Here is a 26,127-nt window from a genome sequence, read left to right as displayed (position 1 = left end):
TGGTAGAACATCTGTCAAATAAGCAAAAAATAAAACAACAAAACAGAGCTGGTACATTGTTCAACATTGCTCAAGCAGTAGCCCGTCTGCCTGGCAAATGTGAAGCTCTAAGCTTGAACCTCATTACCACCAAATAATAATAATAATAACAACAACAACTTTAAAATAAATGACAATTACAGGTAGAAGCACAAAAAATAAAGAAAAGGAAGTAGAAAATGACATTTAAATATTTAAAAGGCACTGATATTCCTAACGATTTCAACACTCATCAGCAAAGAAACTCCTAGATTTACCTTTTAGTGGTTCACTTGATGATTGGATCTGATTTTGTTTTCCAGTTGATTTTTGTTCGTTTTCTCCATCTGTTGGTGTCTGATTCTTTCCATAATTAGTCTCAGCCTTGGCAGCTCCAGATGTAGTGGGAGCAGTGGACTCAGTGGATTCAGTGTTAGGAGCACTGGGCTCAGCACTGAATGTGCTATAAGTAGTGCTTTCAGCACTGGACATGCTGTGAACACTGGGCTCAGTAATTGATGTGCTGGGAGCACTAAGATCAGCACTGGATATGCTGGGAGTGCTAGATTCAGCACTGGAGATGCTGGGAACACTGGGCTCGGTGATGGTTGTGCTGGGAGCACTAGGATCAGCACTTGTGCTGGAAATGCTAGGCTCAACATTTGATATGACAGGAACAGTAGGCTCAACATAGGATGTACTGGGAGCACTAGGCTCAGCACTGGTTGTGCTGAGATCACTCAGTGCGAGAGGAGCACTGCATGTGAGATCAGTAGATTTGGCACTGGTTATGCTTGGAGCGCTAGGCTCAGCACTCGATGTGCTTGCCACACTGAGCTCAGTGCTGGAAGCACTGAATATGAGGGGAACAATTTGTTCAGTGCTGGATAGGACAGGAGCACTAAGTTCAGTGCTGGATGTGCTCGGAACACTAGGCTTAGCACTGGTTGTGCTGGTGTTACTGGATATGAGAGGAGCACTAGGCTCAGCACTGGTTGTGCTGGGAGTACTAAGCTCAACATTGGATGTAAGGGGAGCACTAGGCTCAGCACTAGATGTACTGGGAGCACAGGTCTCAATACTGGTTGTGCTGAGCTCACTCAGTGTGAGAGGAGCACTAGACTCAGTGCTAGATGTGGTAAGAGCACTAAGTGTAAGAATATCAGTAGACTCGACACTGCTTGTGCTTGGAGCACTAGGCTCAGCACCGGATGGGCTTACAGCACTGAGCTCAGTGCTAGATATCAGAGGATCACTAAGCTCAGGGCTGGATGTGCTGGGAGCACTGGGCTCAGCAGTGGATGTGCTGGTGTTACTAAATACACTGGTTATGCTGGGAGTACTGGGGTCAGCACTGGATGAGCTTAGAGCACTGGGCTCAGTATCGGTTGTGCTGGAAGCACTGGTTGTAAGGGGAGCATTATGCTCATCATTGATTATTCTGGGATCAGTGGATGTGCTTGGAGCACTGGATTCATCACAGGTAGTGCTGGGAGCACTGGTAGTGGCGAGAGAATTCTCAATGATACTAGGTGCATTTTCGGAGATAGGAGTGTTGGCAGCATTGGCTGAGGAGGAAGAGCCTGAAGGATTCTCCAAAACGGATGGGCTTACAATTATGTCAGAGGTGGTAGTTGTGGAAGCACAATCAGTGCTGTCAGTGGTTTCCGAGCAAAAATTAGTGTCGGTGGTGACCATGTTATGGGCACTGTCAGTAGAAATGCTGGGGGTTTCGTTAGAGATGTCAGTGTTGGGAAGATTGTCAAAAGTGTGAGTATTTAGAGTACTGTTTTCAGTGCAAGTGCTCAATGTATTATCTACAGTGTAAGTGCTGCAACTTTCATCTACAGTGTAGATGTGGGGAGCACTGTCTACAGTGTAAACATCTGGAGTATATTTAGCAGGTGTAATGCTAGTAGCTTTGTTTTTGCATCCACCTGGGCGGTCTTTCATTTTCTTATATTCACCTGTCTTAGCAGGCCTTTCATCAAATTCGTTATAATTTGCTCTTCCATAAGAGTAGGTTTCTAAAACAATGATGTTGAAAAATTATAATAATTACATATATCAAGTTTTTTTTAACTTAACCAACAAAATAACACTTAAAGCCAGGCTTTACTTTTCAGTTTTCTTTTCTTTCTTTTTTTGGTTGGTCATGGGGCTTGAACTCAGGGCCTACGTGCTGTCCATAAGCTTTTCTGCTCAAGGCTAGCACAATTCTACTTGAGCCACACCACCGCTTTGATTTTCTGGTGGTTAACTGGAGATAAGAGTCTCATGCACTTTCCTGCCCAGGCTGGCTTCACACCACGAACCTCAGATCTCAGCCTCCTGAGTAGCTAGGATTACAGGTATAAGCAACCAGAGCCTGGCTTCAAAGTTTTCTTATTTGGCTTTAATAGGGTATTAGACATATGCATATGTGTCTCTGCGTGTTATAATATCTTGAAATGTATAGAAAGATAAATATAAACAATTTATATACTTTTTTCCAGATTTTAAGGTTTTAAGATGGTTGGAATATTGACCCTTTAATGCCTTTTATATTCTTAGACTAAGGTCTTAATGATCAAGTTATTATTTTTTTTTAATGCTGGTCCCAGGACTTGAACTGAGGGTCTGGGTGCTGCCTTTGAGTGTTTTGCTCAAGGCTAGTGCTCTACCACTTGAGCCACTGCTCCACTTCTGGCTTTTTGGTGCTTAATTGGAGGTAAGATCACAGACTTTCCTGTATGGGGTGGCTTTGAACTGTAATTCTCAGATTTCAGCCTTCTGAGTAGCTAGGATTATAGGAGTGAGCCATTGGTGCCTGGCTCTTGACCAAGTTCTTTTATGGTTTTCAGGTTGGATTTTATAGACTCAGTCAGTAAAAATTCAGTAAAAAATAAGTATCAATAAATTCATACTATATAAAAGTACAAGAGGGGGCTGGGAAGGTGGCTCAGTGGTAGAATGCTTGCCTGGGTTCCATTCCTCAGTACCACATAAGCAGAAAAAGCCAGAAGTGGTGCTATGGCTCAAGTGGTAGAGCACTAGCCTTGAGCTGAAGAGCTGAGAGACAGTGCCCAATCCCAGAGTTCAGGCCCCACAACCGACAAATAAAATAAAATAAAAAAGTACAAGAAATATTTATGGGAAATTCTATTTAAGAAACATTTTGCCTAAAACAAACCTAAGTGTGTATCATCATATATGTAGGATTGATGACACAAGGCAAATGTTCATGGAAATGTTGCTATTTCTGTTTTTTCCACTTTATAAGTTTTCTAAATCTATTCATTTTATTAGCATATATTTCATTAGTATATATTGGTTGTACAAGGGAATTTCATTGTGATATTTCTATCCATGCATCAAACTCACCTCTTTATCACTCTCCCCTTCTCTCTTTCCTTAAAAACAATTCAACAGATTTTTTCCCATATGTGCATGTAATGTACTTTAACTTTATTAATAATCATTTACCCACTTGGCTCCTCTTTCTCCCCAATACCTAGCCCTCAACAGAATATGCCTTACATTCCTGTCATCCAGTGTCTTCAGTGTGTATTAGTTGCACAAAGAGGTTGCACCATGGTATTTCCCACATGAATATATTATACTTTAGGTCAATTAACTCCCTGTTATTGTGCTCTCAATTTGTTTAACGAATGTACAATAGTTTCTATCGAAAAAAGGTATACAGTACCGTGGTAATCTTGGTACATATACGTTGCTGGTGCTGGTGGAAGAGCTGGTAGTGGTGGCATCAGCTGCTGCACAACAGGTTCTTGGAAGTAAGTTACTGGAAATTCTCCTTGAGCTGGAGGATACATCATCTGAGTAGCGTGTGGATATAGAACGGGTGGATGTGTCATATATTGGGATCCGTGTGTTGTAGCAGGCACCTGCAGGTTGTAGTCAGTTATCTGGGGCACAACAATAATTTTTTGAATTCCGTTTTCCTCAACCACCTAAGATAGAGGACACAGGAAAGTAAGTCATTATTGTAGCAATTATAATAGCTAATTAAAATGGATGAACATACTTGGAATCAACAAAAATGGGGGATTACTGATTATCAAAGTGATCAAAAGTCAGCAGGTAAATTAGGCATCTTGTAAAAGGCTAAGATGGATTTGGTTATAGGTCAGTCATTTTGAACAATTACTTTTGTTGTTGTTGGTGGTGGTCATGGAGCTTAAACTCTGGGCCTGGATGCTGTCTTTCAACTCTTCAGCTCAAGTTAAGCACTCTACTACTTAAACCACAGTGCCACTTCTGGTTTTCTGGTGGTTTATTGGAGATGAGTGTGTCTCATGGACTTTCCTGCCTGGGCTGTTTTTGAACTGCGATCATTAGATCTCAGACTCCTGAGTAGCTAGGATTACACACGTGAGCCACTGGCACCCAGCTTTGAACAATTACTTTTAAACTGATTGTTTTGTGGAATGCCAGTGGCTTACACTGATAATCCTAACTACTCAGGAGGATGAGATCTGAGGATCTCAGTTTAAGGCCTGCCCAGGGCAGGAAAGTCCAGGACACTCTTATCTTGAATTAATCACCAAAAAGCTGGAAGTGGAGCTGTGGATCAAGTGGTAGACCAATAGCCTTGAGTAAAAATGCCCAGGCCCTGAGTTCATGCCCCAGGACCAGCACACAGACACACAGACACACACAGACACACAGACACACAGACACACACACACACACACACAGACACACACACAGACACACACACACACACACACACCAGTCGCTTTTTAGTAATAATGATAACAAGGGCTGGAGATATAGCTCATTGGAAGAGCAATTGCCTAGTATGGGAAAAACCTTGGGCTGTATTCCCAGCATAGCAGGAATGCAATGGTAACAGTAAAATGAAAAAATAGTATTCCAGAATTTTTTTGTGTGTCTGTGCTAGTACTGGGACTTGAACTCAAGGCATTTTTTGCCCTCACTTGGATTTTTTGCTCCCAGCTGGCTCTCTACCAGTTGAGCTATGCCTCCAGTTCTATCTTTTTGTTGGTTAACTGGAGATAAAGTTTCTCAGAATTGCCTGGCCTTGAACCACAATTCTTAGATCTCAGTCTCCTGAGCAGCTAGTATTCAGCCCCATAATTTCTTTTATCAAGCAGTGGGATGGGGAAAAATATTAAATGATAATTTAGAGCTAAACAGCCAAATAAAAACTATGTTAACATACCTGGGACATATATCCAGGTGGTAGGTAAATTGGAGGTAACGTACCACTTGGTGACATCAGAGGTACATCAGCAGGTCCTAAGAAAATAATTAATAATAAATAGTGAAATTGCTAGAAACAAAGTTATTTACAGGAGCCAGTTAACATTGAGTGGTCAAAACAGCACTGAGCCATTTTGAAAGTGTTGTTTATTCACAAAGACAATTATCAGAGACAAATCACAACTAATGAAAAATAACCCCCCAAAACATGACATGGGCAATATTTATATTATAAAAATATTGGCAAGACTGCTAATGCAGATGAACTACAAAAAGGTTATTTGTATGTTGATCTCTCTCTGTCCTCACTATTTTGTGCTGGTACTGGGAATTTATCTCTTTTTCTCTCTTACCCCATCAATCTGTCTGTCTGTATTTCTCTTCTGTTCTGGTATTGGGATCTCTGTCTCTTTCTCCCTTTCTCTCTCATCTATCTGCCCATTTTCCATCCATCCATCCCTATCTATCTATCTTTTGTTGTGGTACTGGGGTACCTTCCCCCTTCATTTAGCTAATTCTATTTATCTTATCTATCTTATCCTATCTATCTATCTATCTATCTATCTATCTATCTATCTATCTATCTATCTATCTATCTATCTATCTATCTATCCATCCATCCATCCATCCAATTACTGTTGGCACTGGGATATTTTTATTTTATCTCTATCTCTGTATCTCTATCAATCTCTTATTATCTCTATTTTTCTCTGTGGCTCTCTATATCTTTTTTGTCAGTTGTGGGGCTTGAACTCAGGACCTGAGTGCTGTCCCTGAGCTCTTCAGCTCTAGGTTAATGCTCTACCCACTTGAGCTACAGTGCTACTTCTGGTTTCCTGGTGGTTAATTGGAGATTAAAAGTCTCTGGGACTTTCCTGTCCAGACTGGCTTTGAGTGTAGATTCTCAGATCTCAGCCTCCTAAGTAGCTAGGATTACAGGTGTGAGCCACCAATATGGCTTCTATATCTCTTTGTTTTCTTTAGCTCTGTGTCTCTCAGCTCTCTCTCATATATCTGTCTTTCTGTCTATATCTGTCTCTATTTTGTGCTGGTATTGGGGTATCTCAATGTCTCTTTATCATGTTTGTACTGGAGTATCTCTCCCTTTATCTCTCTATATCATTGTTTCCTCTTCATTTCTCCTGCTATCTGTCAGTTTATCTTTCTCTTTCACTCTGTCTTTTATATCCATCTCTCTTTCACACACATTCTATTTATCTATCTCTTTCTCTCTCTGGATCTGTCTTTCTCTCTTTTATCTATCATTCTATCTATTTAGTTCTTTTTTGGGGGGGGAGTTTGGTCGTGGGGCCTGAACTCTGGGCCTGGGCGCTGTCCCTCAGCTCTTCAGCTCAAGGCTAGCGCTCTACCACTTGAGCCATAGTGCCACTTCCGGCTTTTTTCTTTTTGCTTATGTGGTGCTGAGGAATCGAACTCAGGGCCTCATGCATGCAAGGCAAGCGCTCTACCACTGAGCCACCTTCCCAGCCCCTCTATCTATTTAGTTCTGATACTAAGATTTCTCTCTAGCTCATCTCCTCTTGCCCCCCCATATGTACATACGTATGTAGGTATCTATGCATCTGCCTATCTTTCTTTTACTCATCTTTTAAAAAATATAATTTTATTGTTATTATTAAGGTGTTGTAAGAGAGGTTACCAATTTATAAGTCACATAATGAGTACATTTTTTTTGGACAATGTCACCCCTCCTTCTCTTTCCCCTAGTTTTCCCCTCTCATCCCTGCCCACAAGTTACATAGATCATTTTGTACATAGTGTGTACTGAATAGCATGATAGCATTTGTTCACTCTTCCTCTCTCTTTCTCTGTAACCTCCTCCCCATAAAAGAAAAAAAAGACCCAAAGCAAAAACAAACACCACCACCTCCACCATCACCATCACCAATAACCACAATTTTTTTCTATTTCCAGGAATTTGTTTTGATAAATAGTATTTTAAATGTTCAGAGCAGTTACACCTTTGGGTTCTTCCCCTAAGGGTATCCTCCTTTAGTTTAACTGTGTGTGAATATCTAGATTCCTGTGTAGGTTATCATGTCCTGTTATATTTTAGATACAGCTTCCCCATATGAGAGAAAACATTCATCATCTGTCTCTCTGAGCTTGGCTTACCTCACTTAACATGATTTGTTCTAAGTCCATCCATGTCTCTGGCAAATGACATAGTTTGTCTGTCTGTCTATCTATCTGTCTCTATCCTTTCTCTCTCTCTCTCCTGTTGATACTAGGGTATCTTTTTATCTTTCATTGTTCCCTTTCTCTCCTCATCTTCCTTTTTCTCTCTCCCCATCTCTCCCTTTCTCTATCTCTACCTCTTTGTCTTTCTATCTCTCCATCTATTATGTCTATCTATCTGTCTTTCTATCTCTCCGTCTGTCTCTATCTAGTGATTTTGCTGAGGTCTCTCTTTCCCTGTCACTTTCTCTTTCTAGCTTTCTCTTAGTATCTTTTATTTCTCTGTCTCTGCTACCATATCTATCTTATATCTCTATTCCTTTCTCTTTATCTCTCTATATTATCTATATATGGATCTATGGATCTATCAGTCTTGTCTGTCTATTATCTATTGTTCTAGCCATGTCTATTTTTTGTTTGTACTGGGGTATCAATTTTTGTCTTTTTTCCCTTTCATCTCTCTATTTCTCATTTATCTATCTAACTACCTACCTATCTCTCTGTACTGGGGTATCTTTCTCTTTCTCATTTCTATCAATCTATGTATGTAAGTATGTATGTATGTATCTATCTATCTATCTAGTAGTTTTACTGAGATGTCTTTCTCTTTATATCCCCATTTTTCTCTATCTCTTTTTTTGTATCTGTCTCTAAGTCTGTCTATCTCTAATCTGCTATCTATCTGTTTGCCTGCCTGCCTGCTTGCCTGCCTGCCTGCCTGTCTCTTTTGTCAGTCTTTGGCCTTGAATTAGGCTTGGTTGCTGAACCTGAGCTTTTGCACTCAAGGCTAGCACTCTACCATTTTAAGCCACAGCACCACTTTTCTGGTGCTTAATTGAAGATAAGAGTCTCAAAGGTTTTCCTGCCTGGGCTGGCTTTGAACCTCCATCCTCAGACCTCAGCCTCCTGAATAGCTAGGATAATAGGCATAATCCACTGGTTCCTAGCCTATCTGTTTTGTGCAGGTGCTAGACTATCTTTCCCTATCTTTTTTTTTGGGGGGGTCCAGTCGTGGGACCTGAACTCTGGGCTTGGGCGCTGTCCCTCAGCTTTTCAGCTCAAGGCTAGCGCTCTACCACTTGAGCCACAGCGCCACTTCCGGCTGTTTTCTTTTTGCTTATGTGGTGCTGAGGAATCGAACTCAGGGCCTCAGGCATGCAAGGCAAGCGCTCTACTACTGAGCCACCTTCCCAGCCCTCTTTCCCTATCTTGCATGTGCTCTCTCCCCATATCTATTTTGTGCTGATAGTTGTGCATCTCTATCTCACTATATCTCTATGTATGTATATACATATTGAATTATTTTATTCTGGTACTGGGATATCTCTGTCTGTTTTTGTATATCAATCTCTATCTTTCTACCAATCCATGTGTCTTTCTTTTTCTATTTTGAGTTGGTACTGGGGTATCTATCTTACTCTGTGTATCTTTATCTCTTTCTATGTATCTGGCTATCTACCTATATCTCTATTTCTCTACTTTTAGTTGATACAAGTGTTTCTCTTTATCTCTTTCTATTCCCCTATCACTATCATTCTATTTTTCTTTCTCTTTAAATCTCTCTCTGTGGCTCTCTATCTTTTCCTCTCTGTATCACTCTACCATTCTCTTTGTCCTACTCCCTCTATGTGTCTATTTAGTGTTGGTACTAGGGTATCTCTTTCTCTATCTTGCATCGATCTATGTATCTATATATCTATATATGTATGCATGTATCTATTTATCTATTCATCTATCTTTTTATGTAGTGATCTATGTATCTATGCTTCTATATATCTATGTGTCTGTCCCTCTAGTTGTTGGTACTAGCATAACTTTTTATCTCTTTATTTTTCTCTATTACCCCATCTATCTTTCTCTCTGTATATTTATCTTTTGTTTCTTTCATCTACCTCTCATTTATTTCTCTTCTATTTATCTCTCTGAATCTCTCTTTCTTTCTTTCTTTTTTGTCACTCATGGGGCCTGAACTCTGGGCCTGGGCACTGTCCCTCAGCTCTTCAGCTCAAGGCTCTACCACTTGAGCCACAGTGCCACTTCCGGCTTTTTCTGCTTATGTGGTGGTGAGAAATCAAACCCAGGGGCTCATGTATGCAAGGCAAGCACTCTACCACTGAGCCACCTCCCCAGCCCGAATATCTATTTCTCTATGTCTATTTGTCTCTATTTTCTCTAAATCTTTCTTACTCTGTATATCTGTCTCTATCTTGCTCTCTCTCAGTATCATTGCCATTCTTTCTCATGCTCTGTATCTGTCTATTTAGAGTTGGTACTGGGTTATCTCTATACCTCTCATATATGTATGTACCTATATATGTATCTATTGATCTATTTCTCCATCAATCAATCAACCAATCTCTCTGTCTTTCTATGTATTGATCTATCTATGTATTGTTTTATTTTGTGCTGGTACTGAGGTTTCTTTTTTCTTTTCTTTCTTTTTTTTTTGCCTGTTGGGGCCTGAACTCTGGGCCTGGGCACTGTCCCTCAGCTCTTCAGCTCAAGGCTAGCACTCTACCACTTGAGCCACAGTGCCACTTCTGGCTTTTTCTGTTTATGTGGTGCTGAGGAATTGAACCCAGGGCCTCATGCATGTAAGGCAAGCACTCTACCACTGAGCCACCTTCCCAGCCCTGAGGTTTCTTTATCTCTCTTCCTACTTTCTCCCTTACTCTATCTCTCCTCTTTTTACTTCTTGTTCTCTGCTCTCATCTCTCTTTCTCTCATATATGTGTGTGTGTTTGTGTATGTGTGTATGTATGTATGTATGTATGTGTGTATGTATGTATGTATGCATGTTTGTTTGTATCTAGCTACCTAACTGATTATTTTGTGCTGATATTGGGGTATCTCTATCTCTCCTCTCTATCTATCCTATTTTTCTATCACTCTCTTATCTCAGATCGATCTATGTCTTCATCTATCTATCTATCTATCTATCTATCTATCTATCTATCTATCTATCTATCTATCTATCTATCTATCTATCTATCTATTTTGTGTGGCTACTGGGGTATCTATCTTGCTCTATATCTCTGTCTGTCTGTCTGTCTATCTTGCTCTATATCTCTGTCTGTCTGTCTGTCTAACTGGGGTATCTATGTCTATTGCTGGTACTGGTGTATTTCTCTATTTTTCTTTCTTTCTCTATCCCTTTATCTCTTTCAATCTATTTCTAGCAGTCTCTCTAAATATATCTTTTATCGCTTTTATTTCTGTTTCCATCTATATATGTATGTATATATGTATCTATTTTGTGCTGGAAGTGGGGTCTCTATTTCACTGTCTCTCTCTTCCTATCTATTAATATCATACAACTTTCTATTTCTCATTTGTCAATGTCTCTGTGTCTATCTGTTTTGCTCTATCTCCCTCTATAACCCTATCTGTCTCTATTATCTATCTATCTATCTATCTATCTATCTATCTATCTATCTATCTATCTATCTATCTATCTATCTTCATCATCATTATCTTTTTTGCTGGTGGGTACCTATCTTTCTCTGTCATCTATCTATATAACTATCTCTATGTCTGTGTAATTTGTCCTGTTATTGGGATATCTCTCTTTGTCTCTATTTCTGTATCAATCTCTCTAATGATATCTCTAATTTCTATTTCTCTATCTCTCTCTATTTCTCTTTATCTTTGTCTCTCATCTGTGTATATCACATCAATAGGTATGTATGTATATATGTCTGTCTATGTATCTGTCTGTCTATGTATCTGTCTGTCTATCTCTCTCTGTTTTTTACTGGGTATCTCTATCAGTCTCTCTTACTATCTCTCTGTATTTATTTTTTACCACCTCTCTCTCTCTCTCTTTTCTCTCTATATCTTTCTGTCTCTCATCTATCTTGTACTTAGGTTTCCAGTATGTCTGTTTGTCTATGTCTTTTTTTTTTTTTTGTCGGTCGTGGGGCTTGAACTCTGGGCCTGGGCGCTGTCCCTCAGCTCTTCAGCTCAAGGCTAGTGCTCTACCACTTGAGCTACAGCGCCACTTCCGGTTTTCTGGTGGTTTATTGGAGATAGGAGTCTCACAGTCTCTCCTGCCCGGGCTGGCTTTGAACTGCGATCCTCAGATCTCAGCCTCCTGAGTAGCTAGGATTATAGGCGTGAGCCACCAGCGCCCGCTGTCTATGTCTTTTGAACTGGTACTGTGGTATCTCTCTATCTCACTCTTTCTTTATATCTCTATTTTGTTCCGGTACTGTGGTATCTGTCCATATCACTATCTCTTCTTCTCTCTCTATCCACCTATCCATCCACCCCCCTTCTTTCTACCTACTTATCTATCTTTCTTTATCATCTATCTTTCTACCTATTTGACTATTTTGTGCTAGGTATTTCTATTTTTCTTTGTGTCTCTTCTATTTCCCCTTTCTCTCTCTTTTCTTTTTCTTTTGTTTTGTTGCTTGTGGGTCTTGAACTCTGGGCCTGGGCACTATCCCTGAGCTCTTCAGCTCAAGGTGAGCACTCTACCACTTGAGCCACAATGCCACTTCTGGTTTTCTGGTGGTTAATTGGAGATGAGAGTCTCATGGACTTTCCTTTACAAGGCTGGCTTTGAACAGAGATTTGCAGATCCCAGCCTCCTGAGTAGCTAAGATTACAGGTGTGAGCCTCTGGTGCCCGGCTCTCTTATTTTTCTATCTCTATCACTATGGTCTATCTATCTTGCATGCATGCATGCATACATGCATGCATGTATGTATGCATGCATGCATGTATGTATGTATGCATGTATCTATTTTGTGCTGGTACTAGAGTATCTCTACCTTGCTCATTGTCTGTCTGTCTGTCTAATTTGTGCTGCTACTGGGGTATCTCTCTGTCTTGCTCTCTATCATTCCATATCTGTGTATCTATATGTCTATCTTTTGCTACTACTGGTATATCTGTCTCTCTTTCTCTATCTTATTGTCACTCTATCATTCTCATTTTTTCAATATCTGTCTATTTCTCTCCATATATCTTTTTTTTGCCCTTCCTGGGGCTTGAACTCTGGGCCTCGGCACTGTCCTTGAGCTTCTTTTCTCAAGACTAGCACTCTACCACTTGAGCCACAGCACCACTTCTGGCTTTTTCTGTTTATGTGGTACTGAGGGATAGAACCCAGGGCTTCATGCATGATAGGCAAGCACTCTGCCACTAAGCCACTTTCCCAGCCCCCTCTATATATTTTTCTACACATCTATCATCTATCTATGCCTCCATCAATGTATCTATTTATTTGGTGCTGGTACTGGGATTTCTCTCTACCTCTTTATGTCTGTTGCTATCTCTAAATCAATCTCTCACAGTATCTTCTATTTCTATTTTATTTCTGTCTTCTTCTAACGATATCTCTCTATCTCTCTATCTGTTATCTATTTTTGTGCTGGTAATGGCATCTCTCTCTCTTATCTCTGTCTCTCAGGTCTGTCTATTTGTCTATCTATGTATCTATCAATCAATCTATCATCTATCTATTTGTTCTGGTTCCTGGTATCTATCACTCGTCTCTGTCTCTATTTCTCTAACCATTTTTTGCTTGTACTGGTATATCTGTCTCTTTATCTCTTTCTCTTTGCTTTATTTCCATCCCTCTTTTAATCTGTATCTCTATTTCTCTCACCCATCTATATATCTATGTGGTTATCCATTTTATGCTGGTACTGGGGTCTCTGTCACTCTCTTTATCTCTCCTTTTCTATCTCTGTTCCTATTTCTCAATCAATCCCTGACAATATCTCCTTTTTATCTCTCCCCTAAGTCTGTCTCTTTTTCTCCATCTCCCTCAATCTCACTTCCTTCCTCCCTCCCTCCCTCCCTCCCTCTCTTCCCTCCTTCCTTCCTTTTGTGCTGGTACTAAGATCACTATCTCTCTCTCTCTCTAGTTCTGGGGTATCGATGTCTTTGTCTCTGTCTCTATTTATCCATCAATCTATGTATCTACCTTTTTTCTTTTTCTTTCGTATATATCTATATCTCTTTCTGATTTTTGTCTGTCTCTTACCTCTCTTGAATCATCTGCCCCAGTATATGTCTATGGATCTATCTATGTAGCTATAGATAAATAGATATAGAGATTATCTATTTACCTTGTAGATAGATAGTATCTGTTGTACTGAATTACCTCTCAATCTCACTATCTCTTTATCTCGATATCTTTTTTGTGCTGGTACAGTGTACCTCTCAGTGGAGCTATCTCCCTATCATCTATCTTGTGCTGGTACTGTGGTATATCTATCTCTTTTATTCCATCTCTCTTTGTTTCTCTAACTCTCAATGTCTCTCACTATCTATTTCTATTTCTTTATATCTCTAACTTTTTTACATATCCTTTTGTATCTCCTCTATGTTTCCATCTATCAATGTATCAATCTATCCATTTCGTACTGGTACTGAGGCCTCTCTCTCTCTCTTGCTCGCTCTTTTTCACTCTATCTCTCTTTGTCAATATCTCAAACTATCTACCTCTATTTTTCTGTTTTCTCCATCTCTATTTCAATTTCTCTCATCAATGTATGTATGTATGTATGTATGTATGTATATATGTATGTATGTATGTATGTATTCTCTCTTTTTCTCTCTTCCATGTTGTCCCTTTATCTCTATCCTTGTCCCTGTTTCATTTTTTTGCTGTTTGTATCTTTCTTTTCTTTATCTCCCCCCACCACCTGGGGTTTGAACTCAGGGCCTGGGCACTGTCCCTGAGTCTCTTTTGTGCTCAAGGCTAGTGTTCTTAACACTTGAGACACAGCAACACTTCTCTGTATCTTTTGATCTCTCCATCTTTATCCTTTTGTCTCTCTTTTTCTTTATCTCTGTGACATTGGCTCTTATCTATCTCTTATTTAATTATGTGCCTATGTATCTATTTATTGATATCTTCATGTATGCATCTACTTATCTTTTGTGCTGGTACTAGGGTACCTATCTCTTTCTTTCTAATCTCTAGCTTCCATTTCTCTAACTCTGTATCTATCTTTCAATCAATCAATCAATTTATCTTTTGTGTGAGTACTGGGATACCTATCTTTCTCTCTCATGTATCTTATAATTGTCTGTTGGTCTATTTTATTCTGGTCTTATAGTATCTTTTTTTTGTCTCTATCTCTATTTCTCTAACAATGTATCTCACTATCTCTTTCTTTTTCTCTCTGTATCTCTCCATCTCTTTCTCTATTACTATTTTTGTCTCTCATTCTTGGTCTCTCATCTATCTTGCATTTATCTAGGTCTCCAATATATATAGCTATATACCAATGTATGTATGTATGTATCTCTGTTTTGGCTGTACTTGTGAATGTTTCTTTATCTCCTCTTTGTGTCTCTATCCCTCTCTCATATCTCTATTTCTCTTTCTCTGTATCTCCATCTATATATCTAAGTATCTATTTTGTTCTGGTACTGGTTTCTGTATCTCTCTGTCTCTCACTATCTATTAATGTCTCATACTATCTTTCTATCATCTATCAATCTTTCATCTATGTTTTTTTGTATTCATAAGCCGCTTTATTAAATAGCAACTTCTTTTTTTTAATTGTGAAAATACCATACGGAGGGGTTTCAATTACATGGGCAAGATAATGAGTACATTTCTTATCAAGCATTGTTGCCTCCTCCTTTGTTTCCCCTTCCTATCCTTTCCCATCTCCTCCTCCTCCCTGCCCCCCACCAAAGTTGTAAAATTCGTTTTTCAACTATCGCTTTCTGTCTATATTTTTTCATTGGGCTCTCTAACTCATATCTATTTATCATTTGTGCTGGTACTGGGGTATCCAACTTTCTCTCCCTTTTATCTCTCTGTCTCTCATCTATCTAATCTCTTGTCCGTCAATCTATTTTGTTCTGGTACTGGGGTATTTCTCTTTGTTTGTCTTTTCTTTTTTGGTAGTGGGGATTGAACCTAGGATGTTGCCTTGCTAGGCAAACACTTTGCCACTGAGCTATATCCCAGTCCTTACTTCTCTTTTTTGTCTCTGTTTCTTTCTTTCTTTTTTTTAACAATTTCTCTCATTATCTCTATTTCTTTCTATATATGTATATCTATATCTCTTCATCTCTATCTCTCTGTTTTTGCCTCTCTCTTTGTTTCTCATCTATCTCGAATATGTCTATGTCTCCATCATGTATCTATGTAACTGTCTGTTTGCCTATGTGTCTGAATCTCTTTGTACTGTTACTGGAGTGTTTCTGCTTCTGTCTTCCTTTATCATTATCTCTCTTTTCCCTCCATCTCTTTTATATTTTTCTTTTTGTATCACTCTCATCTATCTATGCCTTCATGTATGTATGCATGTATCTATTTTGTGTTTGTACTGGGGTATTTCTCTCTCTATATATGGTGGTGGCACTGGGGTATCAGTCTCTTTTTCTCTATTTTTGTGTCTTTCTATCTCTACCACTATATCTGTCTTTTCCATTTCTCTACCTATATAGTTCTTTCAGTCTATCTCTTCTTTTTGTATCTGTCTCTTCTCTCTCTCTCTCTCTCTCTTTCTCTCTCTCTCCCCCCTCACTATCATTTTGTCTATCTCACTCCCTCTGTCTGTCGATTTAGTGTAGGCACTGGGGTATCTCTCTCTCTATGTATCTATTTTTCTATCTATGTTTCTCTATTTCTCCATGTACTCTGTATGTACTGATCTATATATCTATCTGTTTTGTGCTAGTACTGAGGTATCTCTCTACTTTTCTCCTTGCCCCTCTTTCTCTCTTACTCTTTATCTTTCCATCCATCTTTTTCTTTCTACCTCTTTGTCTCTCTGTTTCTCATCTCTGTGTTATCCATATACCTATCACTCTAGATTTCTTGAATTTATGTATGTATGCATGTCTGTCTGTCTGTCTGTCTGTCTGTCTGTCTATCTATCTATCTATCTATCTATCTATCTATCTATCTATCTATCTATCTATCTATCTATCTATCTATCTATCTATCATGTGCTGGTACTGGGATATCCCTGTATGTCTTTCTGGACCTCTTCTTTTTCTTGGTCAGTTGTGGGGCCTGAACTCTGGGTCTGGGCGCTGTCCCTCAGCTCTTCAGCTCAAGGCTAACGCTCTACCATTAGCCACAGCGCCACTTCCAGCTTTTTCTGCTTATGTGGCACTGAGGAATGGAACCCAGGGCCTCATGCATGCAAGGCAAGCGCTCTACCACTGAGCCACCTTCCCAGACCTCTGGCCCTCTTCTTTTCTTACTCTTTCTAACTTTTTCTCTTTTGACCTCTCTCTAACTCTCTCTCTTCTATCTCTTATCTACTTATGTATCTATGTAAGTATCTACACATCTATGTATGTATGCTTGCATGCATGTATGTATGTATTTATCTATTTACCTACCTATTTTTTTGTGCTAGTACTAGGGTACCTATCTTTCTCTTTGTTTCTCATCTATCTACATGTATGTATGTATGGATATCTATCTATCTATCTATCTATCTATCTATCTATCTATCTATCTATCTATCTATCTATCTATCTATCTATCTATTATCTCTGTTTCTATTTTTCTACCTGTCTGACTGTACTGTTACTGGGGTATGTCTCTTTATTTCTCTCTTTTCTTTCTCTAACACTTTTCCCTCTATCTCTCTTCTATTTTTCTTTTTTTGGGTCCGGTCGTGGGGCTTGATCTCTGGGCCTGGGCACTGTCCCTCAGCTCTTCAGCTCAAGGCTAGCGCTCTACCACTTGAGCCACAGCGCCACTTTCGGCTTTTTTCTTTTTGGTTATGTGGTGCTGAGGAATGGAACCCAGGGCCTCAGACATGCAAGGCAAGCGCTCTACCACTGAGCCACCTTCCCAGCCTCTCTTCTATTTTTCTCTATATCTTTCTAACACTCTTATCTAACTTGTATTTATCTATGTAGCTATACATATATGTATGTATCTATTTTCTGCTAGAACTGGGGTCTGTCTATCTATCTATCTATCTATCTATCTATCGATCTATCTATCTATCTATCTATCTATCTATCTATCTATCTAGTGCTGATACTGGGGTGTATATCTCACTATCTCTATGTATAAATTTATGTATCTATTTTTTTGCTGGTACTGATATGTCTGTCTGTCTGTCTGCCTCTCTCTCTCTCTCTCTCTCTCTCTGTGTCTCTTTCTCTTTGGCCAGTCCTGGGGCTTGAACTCAGGACCTGGCGCTGTTCTTGAACTTCTTTTGCTCAAGACTAGCACTCTACCACTTGAGCCACGGCACCATTTCTGGCTTTTTCTGTGGTACTGAGAAATCAAACCCACGGCTTCATGCATGCTTGGCAAGCACTCTACTACTAAGATACATTTCCAGCCCCGCCCCCCCTCTTGCAATCTTTGTCTATATTTTCCGTTTCTAACTATCTCTCTCTCTATACCTCTATCATCCATTATGTTTCCATGTATATATTTTGTGCTGATACTGGGTCTCTGTCTCACCATTCATTTATCTATTTCTCTCTCTATGTGTGCCTATATACCTATTAATTCTCTCACTCTTTTCTTTCTATCTCATCTTTGTCTCTATGTAAGTCTCTTGTCTATCTATCTATCTATCTATCTATCTATCTATCTATCTATCTATCTATCTATCTATCTATCTATCTATCATCTATCTATCCATCTATTCTGTGATGGTACTGAGGCATCACTTGCTTTTTCTCTATTACTACATCTCTTTTTACTGTATCATTTTCTATTTCTCTTTCCATCTCTGTCTCTTCCTATCTCTATTTCACTCTATCATTCTCTCTCTGTCTCACGCCTTTTGTCTGTCAATTTATTGTTGGTACTGGGGTATCTCTTATGTATGTATCCATTTATCTATATATAGATTTCTGTATTTGTGTATCTCTGTTTATATATGTATGTATCTATCTACTATCTACTGTCTACTATCTATCTATCTATCGCTCTATCTACCTACCTACCTATCAATCTATACATGTGTCTATGTATTTTGTTGTGCTACTGGGGTATCTCTATCTTTTATTGTCTCTATTTCTCTAATAATCTTTCTCCTATTTCTCTCTTTATCTATATGTATCTATCACTCACTATCTCTTTTTCCTCTCTCTCTTATTTTCTGTCTCATTTTATCCTTCTCTCTCATCTATGTATCTTGAATCTATTTATGTCTTCATCTATGTATGTATCTGTCTGTATATCTGTATCTTTTATGTCCTGGTACTGGAGTATCTGTTTCTATGTTGCTATTTCTCTGCCTCTATCTATTGCTGCTATTGGGGTGATTATTTCACTATCTCTTTTTCTTATGTGTCTTTATGTATCTATGCATTTGTCTATTTTGCTACTACTGTTGTACCTTTGTGTTTATCTCTTTATCTCTTTCTTTTTTTATTTTTATTTTTTTGCCAATCATGGTGCCTGAACTCTGGGCCTGGGCACTGTCCCTCAGCTCTTCAGCTCAAGGCTAGTGCTCCACCACTTGAGCCACAGCACCACTTCCAGCTTTTTCTGCTTATGTGGTGCTGAGGAATCGAACTCAGGGCCGCGTGCATGCAAGGCAGGCATTCTACCACGGAGCCGCCTTCCCAGCCCTCTATCTCTTTCTTTCCCTTTCTCTGTCAATCTCTATCGCTATTTTTCTATATGTCTCATCTATCTATTCCTCCACCTAGGTAACTATATATCTATTTTGTGTTGGTACTGGGGTCTCTGTTTCTCTCCCCTCCCCTCAATCTGTCACACTATCTTCTACCTTTCATCTATTTATGTTTCTATCTCTCATCTATATCTTTCACATCTATCTGTCTGTCTGTCTGTCTATCTACCTACATACATACATATTTAGCTATCTTTTTCTGGTACTGGTGTATCTCTCTGTTTTTTTATCTCTTTTTTCTCTATCCTATCTCTTTCAATATCTCTCTTCTCATCTCTATATCTTTTATCTAGTTTATTTCTCATTCAATGTTTATCTCTTTTTATCTCTCTTTATGTCTCTTATCTAGCAATATCTTTGTCTATGTATCTATCTATTTTGTACAGGTACTGGGGTCTCTGTCTCTCCCTCCCTCACTCCCCCTCTGTCTCCCACATTGCTTACTTTCATCTCTCCTATCCATCTGTCTTTCTATTTCTGTCTCACATCTATTATCTATCTGTGTGTGTCTACCTATATATCTTTGTGCTCCTACTTTCTATCATTGTCCTTGATCTCTCATCTTTCTAAGTCTCAATCTATCAAGCAAACTATATATCTAGCAAACTATCATTCATTCATTTTTTCGTTCCTTTTTTCCCCTTCTCTGAATTTCTGTATGTATGTATGTATGTATGTATGCATGTATCTACCTAACTTTCTACCTATCTATTTTGTGCTGTTACTGAGGAATCCCTTTTCTTCTGTCTTTATTTATTTATTTATTTTGAGTCCGGCCATGGGGCCTGAACTCTGGGCCTGGGCGCTGTCCCTCAGCTCTTCAGCTCAAGGCTAGCGCTCTACCACTTGAGCCACAGCGCCACTTCTGGCTTTTTCTGCTTATGTGGTGCTGAGGAATCGAACCCAGGGCCTCATGCATGCAAGGCAAGCACTCTATTACTACCTTCCCAGCCCTGTCTTTATTTTTCTTTGTCCATCTACCTCTCTATCTCTTTTTCTCTATCTCTCCTATATTTCCTCTCTCTGTAACTTTCATTCATCTATCTGGCATCTAGGGGGTATCTTTATTTTGAACTCTATCTATCTGCCCATTTTGTTGTGCTACTGGGGTATCTCTATCTTTCTTTGTCACTCTTTGTCTATTTCTCTAATTCTCTGTCTCATGTTTCTCTACATATACCTATATATCTCTATTTTGCTTTATCTCTATTTTTAGTCTATATCTCTCTCATCTATCTATATGTCCAATATGTATGTATGTATGTATGCATGTATGTATGCATGTATGTATGTATGTATGTATGTATCTATCTATCTATCTATCTATCTACCTACCTACCTACCTACCTATTTTATGCTAGGGCATCTATCTCACTATTTGTCTCCGTCTCTGTGTTTTTGGTACTGGGGTACCTGTCTCACTCTTTATCTCTTTCTATCTGTATATATATATTTATCTCTTTATCCATCTTTTGTGTTGGTACTAGGGTACTTATATTTTTCTTTCTCTTTCTCATCCCCAATGTCCTCCCTGTCTGTCTGTCTGTCTATCTTCTCTTATATCATCATCATCATCATCATCAACAACAACAACAATATCATCTATTTACCTTATGTACTGGGGCATCTATCTCACTGCTTCTCTTTATCTTTCTGTCAATTTTGCACTGGTGCTAGGGTATCCTCTGCCTACCATCTATCTGTCGGTCTATCTATCTATCTACCCACCTACCTACCTACCTATTTAACTTTTATGCTGATATTAGGGTACCTATCTTTTGATTTCTTTCTTTCTCATCGGTCTATCTAGCTATCTATCATCAATCAATCTATATTTCTCTTTCTATCAGACTATTTAATTCTGTTACTTTTATATCTCTATCTCTTTCTTTGTCACTATCTCTCATGATCTTTTTTTTGGGTCCGGTCATGGGGCCTGAACTCTGGGCTTGGGCACTGTCCCTCAGCTCTTCAGCTCAAGGCGAGTACTCTACCACTTGAGCCACAGCGCCACTTCTGGGTTTTTTCTTTTTGCTTATGTGGTGCTGAGGAATCGAACCCAGGGCCTCGAGCATGCAAGGCAAGCGCTCTACCACTGAGCCACCTTCCCAGCCCTCTCATGATCTTTTGCTCCTTTCCTCCTTCTATTTTTCTCTTGTTAGCATTCTCACTCATCTATGTACCTTACATCTATGTCTGCATCTATGTATGTATGTACGTATCTATCTATCTTTGTCCTAGCATCTCTCTCTGTGTTGTGCGCTCTGTCTCTCTCTCTGTTGCTGGTACTGGTATGTGTATATATCTCTCTGTGTTTCTCTCTTTTGTCTTTCAATACCTTTATCTCTTTTAATCTCTATCTCTTCTCTAACACTATCTCTATATCTCTCATCTATATCTCCATTTATGTATCTATATATCTATTTTTGCTGGTACTGGGGTCTATGTCTCATTCTCCCTATCAATCTCTCACTGTCTTCTTTCTATCTTTCATCTATCTGTTTTTATTTTATTTTATTGTAAAGGTGGTGTACAGACGAGTTACAGCTACATAAGTCAGGTAATGAGTACATATCTCTGAACAGTGTCACCCTCCTCATTTTCTCCCCATGTTTCTCCTCCAGCCTCACTCCCCCTCCCCCTGAAGTTGTATAGTTCATTTCCAACATAGTGTCTAGTGAGTATCACTGACGAATTGGTTCACCCGCTGTCCCATCAGTTAAGTGTTTCCCCTTCCTGTCCCCAAGTCATAAAACATATGCAAGACAAAGGGTACAAATATCAAATCTATCTATCCATCAATCAATCTATCTATCTTCTTTTTCTAGTACTATTGTGTATATCTCTTTTTATTTCTTTCTCGCTCTATCCTCTTTTAATCTATTTTTCTCTAAATATCTCTATTTGTTTCATCAGTGTATGTATCTATTTTGTGCTGTAACTGGGGTCTCAGTATATCTTTCTTTTCTTTCTATGTATCTATACCTCTATCTATTTTTTTGCTGGTGTACCTCTCTGTCTCTATATCTCCCTCTTTGTCTCTCGATCCCTCTTTGTTTCAATCTCTTCATCTCTATCTAGATTTCTTTATCTCTATTGCTCTCTCTTGTGCATGTATGTATGTATGCATTCATGTATCTATCTATTTTGTGAAGGTACTGGAGTCTCTGTCTCTCCTTCAATCTCTTTATCTCAGTATTTCTCTATCAGTCTTCTTTCTTTCTGCTAACAGTCTTCTTTTTCTTATTTTATCTATCTCCCATCTATGTCTCTTTCTCTGTTTCTCCCATCAACCTATTTTATATGTTTGCCTGTCTATTGATCTCTCCATCTATGTATTTATGTATCTATGTCTGTCTGTCTGTATCTACCTACCTACCTACCTACCTACATATCTTTGTGCTCCTATTAGGGTATTTTTCTTTTTCTTTCTCTCTCTTTCATATCTCTATCTAGTTCTCTAACTTACTATACATTGATATATCTACCTTTCTTTCCATATTTCTCTATCTCCCTTTCTATCTTTGTACCTATCTGATTACTTTGCATTGTTACTGGAGTATCTCTCTGTTTTCTTAGTCTCCCTTATCACTCTCTATTCTAGTTTTTTGGTATCTCTTCTTTATTTTTTCTATCCCTGGAGCACAACAAAATAGACAGACAGACATAGATAGGGAGCAATACCAGTACCAGCACAAAATAGATATAGAGATGACAACACAGATGTGAGATAGTTTAGAGAGTAAAAAATAGAGAAAAATAGAAGGACAGAGGAAAAAGAGATAGCAAGAGTGATAAAGAGGGGAAGAGAGATACTCAAGTAACAGCACAAAATAGTCTGAGATAGATATAGAGATAGGTAGACAGAGAGTTAGAGAAATGATAGCTGAGAAAGAAAGAAAAGAATGAGTATCCTAGTCCCAGCACCAAAGACAGAGATGCAGATAAAAATAGAGAGTGAGCAAGACACAACTCCAGTACTAGCACAAAATAGACAAAGATGAAGAGAGAAATACAGTGAGATGGAAATGCCCAAGTACCAGCATAAAGTATGTAGATAAATAGACAGATAGATAGATAGATAGATAGACAGATAGATAGACACATAGATAATTATTGGACATATAGGTTCATGTGAGATAGAGGACCAAGAGAGACAGACAAAAACGGAAATAAAGACAAATATAGATATAGAGATATATGTAGCAAACAAAATAGTGAGAGAGATTGGTGGAGATATAGAGACAAAGATAGAGAAACCCTGGTAGCACAATAACATAGAGAGAAAGTGAAATAAAAATACCCCAGTACCATCACAAAATAGATAAAGAGGTAGGTAGATAGATACATACATACATGAAGACACAGATGTGAAATAGATGGATGAGAGGGAATGATAGAAAAAATAGATAGAAAAGGATAGAACAGAGGAAAAGAGAGACGAAGAAAAATGGAGAGAGATATCCCTATGACAGTACAAAATAGTCAGATAGGTTGAAAAATAGATACATAGAGAAATACAGAGAGAAAGAAAGATAGATGATAGTAGATATATGCCCATATACACACATACAGAGATGCATAGATAGATCAATACATGGACAGATACATGCATACATAGTTCATAGATGGAGAGATAGGGATGTAGATGGATGTATAGAAATTTGTTTAGATATGAGATAAACAAATGAGAAAGATAACTATAGTACCAGCACAAAGAAAGAGAGATAGATTCATAGGTACATAGATAAATGTGAGAGATATATTAGAGATGGAGACATAGAGGAAAAAGAGTGTGACAGATGGAGAGAGAACCAATACCTTCACACACAAAAAATTTTAAAAAATAGACGCACAGAGACACAGATGAGAGAGAGATAGAGAGACAAAGAGAGAAATATACAAGTACCATCAAAAATAGATAAGAGGATGGGCTGGGAAGGTGGCTCAGTGGTAGAGCGCTTGCCTTGCATGCTTGAGGCCCTGGGTTCGATTCCTCAGCACCACATAAGAAAAAAGAAAAAAGCCGGAAGTGGTGTTGTGGCTCAAGTGGTAGAGTGCTAACCTTGAGCTGAAAAGCTGAGGGACAGCGCCCAGGCCCAGAGTTCAGGCCCCACGACCAGACCCAAAAATAAACAAAAAATATATAAGAGGGATAGATATATACAGATAAAGAGAGAAAGCTATTGAGACCCCAGTACCGCACAAACTAGATACATGGATAGAGATATAGATAGATGAGAGAGATTTACAGAAAGAGAAAGAGATTGAAAGAGAGATAGAAGAATAGAGAGAAAAAGATAAAGAGACAGAGATACACCAGTACAAGAAACAGATAGGTAGTTAGACATGGCAGTGATAAATGAGAGAAAGAAAGACATACACAGATAGACAAGAGATAGAAAGATGACAGTGAGAGAGATTGATAGAGAAAGAGGGGGGAAAAGGGTAGAGAGATGCTAGTAACAACACCAAATAGATACACAGAATTATAGATGGAGACATAGATACATGAGATATACAGATAAAGAAGTATCCATAGAGGAAGATTGAGAGAGAGAAAGAATGAGAAATAGATAAAGAGATACAGAGATATACTAGTACCAGTAAAAACGAGATAGAAATAAATACTTAGGTACAGAGGTAGATATATATATATATATATAGAGAGAGAGAGAGAGAGAGAAAGAGACAGAGAGAGAGAGACAGAGAGTGAGGTAGACACCCTACTTGCAGCAGAGATAATAGCAACATAGATACACACATACACACATAAAAGAAGACATAGAGAGATGTGAACCATAGATGAGAATGAAAAAAGAAAAATTGAATATGGAGAAAAGAAATTGAGTGACAAAGAAAGATATAGAGAAATTGTCAATTAAGAGTATAGTCTCATAGGGACTCCTATCTCCAATAAAACCACCAGAAAACCGGAAGTGGCGCTGTAGCTCAAGTGGTAGAGCGCTCGCCTTGAGCTGAAGAGCTGAGGGACAACGCCCAGGCCCAGAGTTCAAGCCCCACGACTGACCAAAAAAAACCACCCAAAAAACAGTATAGTCTCATAGGGAAGGATAGAGTTAAAAGTTAGATGAGAGACAGATGAGAAAGAGAGAAAAAGAATCTGTAGTTGGGCGCCGGTGGCTCTTGCCTGTAATCCTAGCTACTCAGGAGGCTGAGATCTGAGGATCATGGTTCAAAGCCAGCCAAGGCAGGAAAGTTTGTGAAACTCTCATATCAAATAAAAAATACCAGAAAACCGGAAGTGGCACTGTAGCTCAAGTGGTAGAGTGCTTGCCTTGAGCTGAAGAGCTGAAGGACAGTGCTCAGGCCAGAGTACATGGCCCATGACTGACCAAAAAAAAAAAAAGAAAATAGATACTCCAGTAACAATGCAGAGTAATCAGATAGGTACAAAGATAGAGAGATAGAGAAATATAGAAAGAAAGATAAATAGATACATCGATGTATAGTAAGTTAGAGTACTAGATAGAGAGATGAAAGAGAGAGAAAGAAAAAGAAAAATATCCTAATAGGAGCACAAAGATAGGTAGGTAGGTAGGTAGATAACAGATAGACAGACGGACATAGATACTAAGATACTTAGATACATAAACACATAGATGGGGAGATCAGTAGACAGGCAGACAAACATATAAATAGGTTGGTGGGAGAAACAGAGAAAGACATAGATGGGAGATAGATAAAATGAGAGAAAGAAGACTGTTAATAGAAAGAAAGAAGACTGATAGAGAAATACTGAGATAAAGAGATTGAAGGATAGACAGAGACTCCAGTGGAGAAATACTGAGATAAAGAGATTGAAGGAGAGACAGAGACTCCAGTACCTTCACAAAATAGATACATAGATACATGAATGCATACATACATACATGCACAAGAGAGAGCAATAGAGATAAAGAAATCTAGATAGAGATGAAGAGATTGAAACAAAGAGGGATCGAGAGACAAAAAGGGAGATATAGAGACAGATACACCAGCAAAAAATAGATAGAGGGCTGGGAAGATGGCTCAGTGGTAGAGCACTTGCCTTGCATGCCTGAGGCCCTGGGTT

General features: G+C 38.8%; 1 protein-coding gene across 1 annotated transcript in view; it reads right to left on the bottom strand.

Annotated features, from left to right (window-relative positions):
* LOC105995203 (fibronectin type III domain containing protein 3C1-like) overlaps nucleotides 1–26,127 on the bottom strand; it is a 71,912-nt gene that overhangs the window by 29,279 nt on the left and 16,506 nt on the right. Inside the window, exons 4-6 of the mRNA XM_013028900.1 lie at nucleotides 5,207–5,283; nucleotides 3,707–3,971; nucleotides 297–2,045 (exon numbers count right to left, since the gene is read on the bottom strand). Of these exons, the coding sequence (XP_012884354.1) occupies nucleotides 297–2,045; nucleotides 3,707–3,971; nucleotides 5,207–5,283 (2,091 nt within the window). The remainder of the gene's footprint in view (nucleotides 1–296; nucleotides 2,046–3,706; nucleotides 3,972–5,206; nucleotides 5,284–26,127) is intronic.

This window comes from Dipodomys ordii, unplaced genomic scaffold (assembly GCF_000151885.1).
Source record: "Dipodomys ordii isolate 6190 unplaced genomic scaffold, Dord_2.0 Scaffold116, whole genome shotgun sequence".
Lineage (NCBI taxonomy): Eukaryota > Metazoa > Chordata > Mammalia > Rodentia > Heteromyidae > Dipodomys > Dipodomys ordii.
The sequence above is the reverse complement of the archived record's forward strand: the minus strand, read 5'-3'. Positions and strand labels throughout refer to the sequence as shown.